The following is a 9,416-nucleotide window of genomic DNA, read 5'->3' as shown; positions in this document are numbered from 1 at the left end:
CCTTAAACAAGGAAAAAAATGTTTGAAAAACTAGAGATTTGGTTAAACATCCAAAAATATCACATTTGGCCAAAACATGGATTTCGCGTATGCATGCCATGTTTCGCGTACACGGAGGTGTCATTTGCCATTCTTGCGTATGCAACAGTTGTCCGCGTATGCGAGCCCCTTGGGCAGGGAAAACTTCCCGCATCGTTTGGCACTGCCCGCGTATGCGAGCCTATAAATTCTCACATTCTGCGTACGCATGCACACGCCCGCGTACGGGGGACGTCTGGGCAGAGCCCAGAGTCCGCGTCGCGTATGTGTTTGCATACGCATACCCCTCAAAAGTGTTAAAAAGCTGTTAAGTCCTGCAGAATTCTCTTTTACACAGTAAACTTCTGGCGCGCATAACTTTTTCGTTAAAAATAATTTTTAGTCTGTTCTTTAAACGGCATAAACTTCACAGACCCAATTTTTATTTGAAATAAGTTTGACAAAAATTGAGGATTCGAAACTCGAGTTATAGCCCGTCGAAGTTTGGTTAAAAATCAATTTTTATCAAAAGTACCAAACCTCTATTTTTACCAAAAACCTCAACCCAACCCAAAGTTTTCCATTTCAAAACGACATCAATTATGACCAAAACAACCCCATATCCATTCCATCTCTTCCACAACATACCAATACTCCCTTGTATCAATTTCATTCCAACATTCCACATTTCAAACAATATAACTCATATATGTATAAATCAACATCCAAACAATTTTATTATCCATCAACTCCGTACGTGTTAGTCGAAAAATAAATAAGTTATGAGCTTTGAAGTAGAAACTTGCTTCATGGGGCTTATCGAGGATGGCATATCGACAAGGGAGTGAATTTCGATGGATAAGGACTCATCGAGGGAGAATAAAGTAATCGAAGAAATGAAGAAGTTGATAAGTGAAGCTAATTAGTGGTAGTTACCCACATTGTGCAAGAGAGCGGAAACGGTTACTCAAAGATTAATGCACGTGGGAATTATATTTGAATTTGATTGGTCGAAGACCCTTATAAATAGGTGAAGGTTTCTAAGAAAAAAGGGTTAGAATTTGTTTTCAGAAAACACTCTCGCACACTCACATCCCCAGCGATTTTCTGAGTCTGTAAAGAGCTTTCTTTTATGTAGGATTCCTTCCATATCTTTTAAATTTCATTTAAGTTCTTTGTAATCTTTATTTTATTGCAAATTTATCTTTCAAGCAAGTTTATTCTTTCTGTTTTCTTTTAACATTCAGCACTTTGTTTTCGATTTCAAAATCCTTCAATCTTGTCGAAAGTACTGCTTTATTTAAATTCAATGTTATTCCTTCCAATTTTAATCATTTTACTTTTAAATTTGTTTTACTTTTCTTTCGGATTTTCTTTTATTGTTTTGTTCAATTGAAAAAAATTTGTTTTACTTTTTTTTCTTATTGTTTTGTTCAATTAAAAAAATCTTTGATGCACTTTTAAAAACTGATACTCATAAGAGGAGTAAGTTTCACTCCAAAATCATTAGATATCCAACCACTTAGATTTGCTAAAAATCTAAGACCCAACTACAAAAGTAAAAAGTTGGAAGCAAAGAATGAACGACCAAGCTGTATTTGACAAACAAAAAGCTAGCTGAAATTTATAAATTGGGCAGGAACAGAATTTCAACAGAAGGCAAAATATTGGGGAAAAAAAAACCAAAAATTTACATTTTTCTCTCTAGATGAATCCTACTGGTTCTCCTAGAATTTTGAGACCCCTTTTACACTGAACTTTTTCGAGGGGGAGAGAGACAACACAGTTTTTCTCTCCCTTTATGAGGGGAAAAAAGTGCAAACGGAGAAATTGAAAAATCATGTGGGCTAATGTTTCTCTAAAATCAATTACAATGTAATCACTCATCATTATCATCAACTTGCAATGAAACTAAAAATATTCTCATCTTGCAGCAATGAGGAAGCGCAATCATTTTTCCATTTTTACGTTAATCCTGAGATCAATTTTTCCAGAAGCGACCTCGACCTTTCTGCTCTTGCATTTTCCTGCATCATTGGAAACGTTCAGGAAAAAAACAGGGAGTTAATGACAGGATCAATGAACTTGCAAAATCATGTACATAAATAGAATCCTTCAATCACCGAAAAGTGATCCATCCATCGAAGGAACATTCTGGCATGAACTATCAATATCCGGAGTCTATTGGACTAATGGGAATATAGTTTACATGAGAGAACTTAGTGTCAAACTACCTGCACAGAAATAATCTGATTTGAAGATAGAAACACCCAGTGCAGATTACAGACTAGTACAGTACAAACAAGTTCATAGATGAAATAGGTGTAAACACGGGAAAAACCTCCATTATGACTAATTCTAATTTCTAGCTAGTTTCTCCAACTCAACCTACGCTATATACTTGTATATGTATATGGTGGATGCGAGAGAAAAAGAAAAAAAAATGCAAGACCGGTATTAGTACATGAAGCAAGATCCAACAAGTCAGTTTACAACACAACACACACATTACCTAGGAAATCAGACAATAATTATACCAAACAAATATAAAGAAACAATACCCATCTTTGATCTCGCTAAGTTTAATATGCAGAAAACTCCAAATATTACCTTTGGTGATCTTTGGAACGTCTAATGAATTCAGCTGGAATATCACATCCCTGATAAGATGCTAGCACTTGCCTTATATCAGCTGGACTACTACGGGCAACAACTACACAAAGGAAATAACTAATGCAATATAAGACACCATCTGTGCTGATAATTAGAGTTAGTGGTTGAACATATCATAACTAAGTGCTTACACTCAAGAAATGGTATAAAATCCAACAGAGCTGTATCATCTTTATCGGTCTGCTGCCATGGCTTAATTGGGACACAGTTCTCAGGTTGAAGGCAACTTTCGAAAGCATGGCCACTTAAATAGAGAACTTTTGCAGGATCCCTGTTTAATTTTGAAAGATCCTGCCAAGCAAGGCGAGTAAAAGAACAAGTTACAAGAACATCAAAATATATATGTTTTTTTACAAACATGTTAGTCACTTTTATCAAAGCACTTTTAATGAAGCGTGTAGATCGTACATTTTATAATGTAGGAAAAAATAAAAAATCACATGCAATGCACACTCTCCTCACAAATTTAGTTACAATCTTCACTCTTCATCCAACTCTACTCTGCATCAGATAATTCCCTTCCATTATCATTAAGCAACATGCATACAAAATTCAAGGTTTTATTCTTCAACATTGGGAATTCACAGCTAATTATCATGAAGCAACATGCACATTAAAGAACAATAAGATCACAGACAATTTGAGACAATAAAGTAAAGAACAGCAAGAACAAGGATATAATATGAGCGAACACAAGAATAATAACTTAAGCATACTCTGAAATGTTTCCCATCTTGATACTTTGTAGCTGTCCTTGCTAGCCTATATCGTACATAATGGTTGGTATCCAGCCTTTCCATGACAGTGTCAACAAACTGGGAAAATAAAATAAATATATTGAAACAACAAATGACTAATCTGTCATAAAAGTAACATATCTGTCATCAAAGGGAGAAACAATATCAACTTACCATATTTTGTTCATCGCTGTAGACGACAATTTCATAATAGTGAGCAAGATGTTCCAAGAATGCATCAACACCAGGTCTCTTAAATGTCTGCCAGCCTGTCTCTCGCTGTACATATCAAACAAAAATACAAACCAGTTTCATACAACACATCCCTAAGTAAGCAGCAGTGGCAAGTCACGAAGAGATAAAAAATCTGTGTAACCGTGTATAGAATAAATGGTTACCTAAAAGAATATGCTACCAATCAGTCTAATTATTCATTTAAGGTGACTTACAGTTGAAGCCTTACCGTCCATATATAATGAATCAATGTCTCATTGAGATCCAGAACAAGTGTAAACGCATGTTGCTCGGGAGGTAACAAATCTGGAAGAAGCTTCTCTGCATGTGGCTCCGTGTAGCTCTAATGATCAGTAAAAAGATCATACTGTTATTTAAATAATGGTAAAAAAAAATTCATACTAAAATCACATTTATAGAAGAAAACTGTACACGTACCCGAACTTGTTCTTCAACTAACTTTCTTGTATCCAAATAGAGCTCTATCGCTTTAACAGGCACTGAGATGTTACATATAAAACAATCAAATGCTGTTAATAACTATCACCACCAATAGCAGTCCTTTTACCACCAGGAAGAATTAATTACATGAATAAAACAAAACCCATCATGTTCTAGTACAAACCAAGTAATTGTGAAATATTTAGCTCTAAATTCATTTTAATCATTTAAGTACTGTTGGATGCAGATAATATCGGAAAAGGGATCGGGAAGGGAATGTAAGAATGGCCACCACTCTCATTAGCTTGATGAGAGGAAAGGAGGGAAAATAACGGGAAAGCAAGTAGGGCGAATTTATTAAATTTAATTAAAAAATAATTACATTACATTTACATTATAACTATTTCTTTTCCTCTCAATTATTCTTGTATGTCCTAGCCGAAAGCTCCACCCACCCCCTCCAAAACAAAACAAAAATAAAATCCATTATCTCTCCTACTCAAAATGAAAGGCATTTCCCTCCTTTTCACCAATACCATAAAGTATCACCATCCTCCGTTGATCAACTCTGCTAAACAAATGAAATGGTCTCTCAATAACTCTAATTAATGGCCCATGGTCCTAACAAATGATTTTATTGCTCTCCTTTGAACATGTCCAAACCACACTACTTTAGACATGCTTTTACCACCTTTACTACAGTAATTTTGAATATACTCATTATAATCTTATCTTTCTTGTACAATGACAACTCCTACGTTGCAACAATTTCATCCTCGCAAAACTATCTTATGCTCTTATTGGCACTTCACCACCCGACATCTAGTATAATAAAGTATGGCTCGTCACAGCACTTTAGCACCCGAAAGTTAATAGTTTTTCTACACCAATCTTCCCTGCAGATCACAATTGCCATGAGCTGAATCTCTATTAGGCATCAGAATATAGTATTAACAATTAAATAATCAAATATAGTAGCCAATTACACAAATACCTTTTAACTAGAAAAATGACACTAACCTAATCTCTCTACCACTGAGATTAAGGGCAAAGAAAAGAAAACTTCTCCCTTGAACTTAAGAATAGAACTAGAATCCTAACCAAACGTGTCCTAATTGACTGTCCCAATTTCAATGTTTTAGTTGCCTTTCATACCTACTCTCTACTGCCTCCTTCTTTAAGCCCTTCGTATCTAATCAATTGAATTTATTATTTGATCAAGAGGGTAATCTTTTCGGTTGGTCAGGTGGCTAAAAGAATGTCCTCGTACCATATCACATTAACAACAACAACAAAGTCTCATCCAACAAAGGGGAATTGGATACATAGACCACTCACACAATCTGCTCAATAAAAGGACTTAAAATTTTCATAATGGTATTCCCTTTTTCTTTTTCATTTTTTTATATGTATAATGGTCTTCTTCCATTATTAATTGGACAATCTTCTATCCAATTGACTTTTCTCATTGGAGCCTTTTATTGTTGTTCTCACTAGAGCCTAAAATCAAGTTCCCTACCAATCTCGTCAGGCCACACACATAAAAGACGCATGCATATATCTCCATACTAGATAAAAAAAATTAATTAGGTCCTTACTATGAATAAACATCAGGTTAGATTGCGTACATTACACCCTTTGAGTGCGGCCCTTCCCTGGACCCTGCGTTAACGCAGGATGCTTGTGCACTGGGCTGCCCTTTTTTCAAGGTCCTTACTATGAACAAAATAGTAGGGGTTTGTGATGGAACTCAACCATCAATTATGTGTTAGTGTGTTACCATCAATTACATCACTAAAGCATCTGTTGCAGCTAATTATTCTACAACTAGGTCCACAAAAACCCAGAGACTTATATTTAAGCATTATTTTCAGTTCATGGATAAAAAAAGAAACAGGGCTACTTGAAGAACCACCAAAACTAACTATAGAAATCATCCAAATCAATCATATGAAGAAAGTAGAAGACAGATAATTCTTTTAAAGAAGCAGCACACATATATAACGCAAGATGCAAACATCATATAGCTTGAGGTTGAGGGAAAACCTGTCATTGCTGCAGAGTATAGCAACCCTTGAAATTTCTGCAGAAACATATACACAAGAACATGTTATCCCTAACGTGATTCTTCTGGCCTATAAAGAAAGACTGAAGTGAAGAGATAATTGTAATTTATCTTTTCAAAAAGAATGGAACCAAAAGCTATGTAAAAGTGTAAGATTGGCAATGAAAGATCCTAATGGACCAGGCAATTACTGAGTTACTAGCATAATCATGTTAGTCCTCCAACTCAATATAATGGGAAAAACTTCAAGCACAATCTACTAAACCAAAACCAAGAATAATAGCCAGTCAATCTCAATCACATTTTTTCCCCAAAATCCGTAGGAACAAGATCAATCATGTGGTGCTTAAACCGAAATGGATCAATGTTTAGTGTCATCAGGTATTAAAAAGATTGCCATTTCAAGTACTAAAATAATATAATCTTTAATCTGTTATAGCTAAACTTTACTTCTACAACAAGTAGAAAAATACATATAGAACCCAAGCAGAAAGTTGTTAAAATGGTGAATACATTTTTTACATTCGATTGATCCCAAATTCTCAACATCAAACAAGAACGGCGACATTCCAAGAGTTGTTTCATATACTCAACTAATCAACCCTGAATATCATTTGAAATAAATTTATGAATCAATAGTTCCCAAAAAAAACCGTGAAACAAAGAATTAGAGCAAGAGATTGAATGTTAAGGAGGGTGGAGAAATACTTAATACTCACATCAAGTGAAGTAGCTCCATCACCTGGACTCTTCTTCACTGACTCACGGAAAGACTTAGTTTTTTCTTCTATCTCATTCAAACTGTAAGCTGCAGAAGGAATTTCAAATGATTTAAGAGCAGAACCAATACAAATTAAAGCAAATCTTCATTTTCGCTCAATTCAAAATCACTTTGGAATTTGGATCAATAGCAACACTATAAAGGAGGATCAATGCACACAAGGTTCTTACATGGTCCTGCAAGAAAATTATGCTGTTTGTAAGATTTAAATTTATGATCTTCGTGTCACTACTCACTAGGCAGCTAGCTTATTGTTACGCCAAGACTCATGCCCTTGTTCAATAAAAACACTAAGCATGTATAAAACAAAAGGAATAAATTTATCATTCCATATCGATTTGATCAAATAGCTGTCCTAAGCGCATAAAACAGTTGCTCCAAGCCTCCAAATTTATTAAAGAACAGATAATTCAATGAACAATAACCAAACTAATTCAAATCTACGTAAAGATTACATCAAAATAAGTTCCAAGATTGATATTCAGAAAAGAAGTAACAGCATTAAAAAACATAAACCTCCACTTTGAATAATTTCCATATCAACTTTATTCAATGACAACAGTACATTAGGCACATTTAGTTTTTGTTTTTTTTATCATTTCCGAGTTAAATTGATTCAATAGCAACGCCAACAGATAGAACATAAAAAACAACTCGCTTTAGAACGCTAAAGAAGTAAAGCGAGAAAGAGGGAGAAATCTAACCGTAAGATGCGTAACCGGCAGTGGCGATGGCACCGGTGAGTATGCTTCCGACGGCGAACTTGAGGAAGCCACCGGGGCGGCGTGGCTCGGCCTCCGGTGGCGGAGCCGACTCCGAAGCGGAAGCGGGGGCAGAACTGGCTGTGCAGAGGAGGCGGGTGGCTGCGATGGAAATGGATCGCGATCGGAGAATGCTGAGAGACATTGTTGTTTGGTGGAATCAATGTGAGTGTGGAAACTTGAGAGGGTTCAGGTAGGGTTTTGCAATTTGCACGGCGCACACAAATACAATTACAAGTGTTAGGACTTTGGAGTTTGGAGCTTGCTTTGGTTTGTTCTTGTTACGCGTGTATATGGCCCGGTGAAGTTTGGTTAGTCTTATTTTGGATTCGGCTCTACATAATAAATTAATAAGAGCCATATTACACATACAAGTATTTTTGACTTACAAGTCTTACAAGTTATTACACATAGGGGTCTTTTTGATATATAAGTCTTACAAGTTGGTACACATACGGGCCTTTTAATGCGTTATTCAACCGTTTTCTGTTTTCAAAGCGCTACACTCACCATGTATTATGAACTCTTCCTCTTCTTCCTCTTCTTTTTCGTTTTTTTTCGATTTTCATAGTTTTTGAAATCAAGTTTTGAAATCGTTTTGAAGATAATGGAACTTCAGAAATACACCCAAATAATTACAGAAATACATCCAAAGGATTTAAGAAATACACCCAAAATTCGTTGAAGTACACCTTATGCATAATTCAGAACTCTTTCTCCTCCTCATCTTCTGCTGCTTCTTCTTCAAAAACGATTTCAGAGCTTGATGTCAAAAAACAATAGAAATTGAGAATAACGAAAAAAGAAAACAGGGAGAAAAGAACGTAAATGAAGAAGGAGAAAGAGAAGGCAAGCAACGAAAGAAAAGAAGAAGAAGAAGAGGAAGAAGAATGTGCAGCAAGAAGAAGAAGAATGTGCAGTGAAACGGTGTAGTAACGGTTGAAGAAGGAGAAAGAGAAGGCAAGAAACGAAAAAAAAAAAAGAAAGAGGAAGAAGAACGTGCAGCAAAAAGAAGAAAGAGGTGCAGTGAAAACAGTTCGAAACGTGTTAATATAAATGACTTGTAAAGACTTGTATAAAAAAATGCTTGTACGTGAAGAATTTCTCAATTAATAATTGGGTATATTTTTTATATTTTATTTGGTCTTAAACTCGACCAAATCATATTATTTTGGATCATACTAAAATCAGGTCTAAATCGATGAAGTTCGAATTTTGATAAATTTTATGTCAAAAAAATATGATACACTTATTTATAAAAAAAAATATACTTGTTACCGAAAAGTTAATATCCATATTTAAATTTAAATTTGTCTATAAATTCTAATTTCATGTTTTTTTATTTATTTTTTAATTTTACTAAATATGATTAAAAATAAAACAATAAACTTATAATTTATATAACATAGAATTCGCTTTAATCTAGATTCGACCCTAAATAATAACCGAGTCTATTTTTGAGATTTTTATCCGACCTTAAATCCGATAAAATCACACTAAATTAGTCCCTAAAATACTCGAGTTCGGACTAAACCTTCGAGTCAGGCAGAGCCATATACACCCCTAATTCTTGCCTTCTTGAAATAAAAAATCTCGTAATGAAGTAAAACTTTTTAGGATTTATTAATTTATTAGTTATTATAAGCTTTTTTTTTTTAATCTATCTATCTATAATTCTATACATTCATACCAAAAATTAATTTTTA

The 9,416-nt window shown here is 34.7% G+C and overlaps 1 protein-coding gene across 3 annotated transcripts; it reads right to left on the bottom strand.

Annotated features, from left to right (window-relative positions):
- Positions 1,633 to 8,011, bottom strand: LOC107617446 (mitochondrial import inner membrane translocase subunit TIM50). 3 transcript variants are annotated; one of them, XM_021116990.1, is made up of 11 exons: positions 7,654 to 8,009; positions 7,120 to 7,125; positions 6,888 to 6,976; positions 6,150 to 6,186; positions 4,101 to 4,162; positions 3,892 to 4,005; positions 3,603 to 3,707; positions 3,408 to 3,506; positions 2,823 to 2,982; positions 2,629 to 2,731; positions 1,633 to 2,045 (listed from the first exon to the last, which is right to left on the bottom strand). In XM_021116990.1, exons 1-11 carry the CDS (start codon positions 7,853 to 7,855, stop codon positions 2,000 to 2,002), a joined length of 1,023 nt encoding a protein of 340 aa, XP_020972649.1. In that variant the 5' UTR covers positions 7,856 to 8,009; the 3' UTR covers positions 1,633 to 1,999. The 3 variants fall into 3 exon arrangements, with proteins under 3 accessions (XP_020972649.1, XP_016174726.1, XP_020972652.1); XM_016319240.2 differs by lacking the exon at positions 7,120 to 7,125 and having other exon boundaries at positions 7,654 to 8,007; XM_021116993.1 differs by lacking the exon at positions 1,633 to 2,045 and having other exon boundaries at positions 2,657 to 2,748; positions 7,654 to 8,011.

The sequence above is a fragment of the Arachis ipaensis genome, chromosome B01 (genome assembly GCF_000816755.2).
Source record: "Arachis ipaensis cultivar K30076 chromosome B01, Araip1.1, whole genome shotgun sequence".
Lineage (NCBI taxonomy): Eukaryota > Viridiplantae > Streptophyta > Magnoliopsida > Fabales > Fabaceae > Arachis > Arachis ipaensis.
Note: the sequence above shows the minus strand (reverse complement) of the source record. Positions and strands in the feature narration are given on the sequence as shown.

Excerpts from the sequence above, each read along its gene's own strand:
- LOC107617446 (XM_021116990.1), bottom strand. The coding sequence starts at position 7,855 with ATGTCTCTCAGCATTCTCCGATCGCGATCCATTTCCATCGCAGCCACC. Across the intron at positions 3,708-3,891 it reads TGATTCATTATATATGGACG|CGAGAGACAGGCTGGCAGAC; the intron begins GTAAGGCTTCAA and ends TGATATGTACAG. Across the intron at positions 2,046-2,628 it reads CGTTCCAAAGATCACCAAAG|GAAAATGCAAGAGCAGAAAG; the intron begins GTAATATTTGGA and ends CCAATGATGCAG.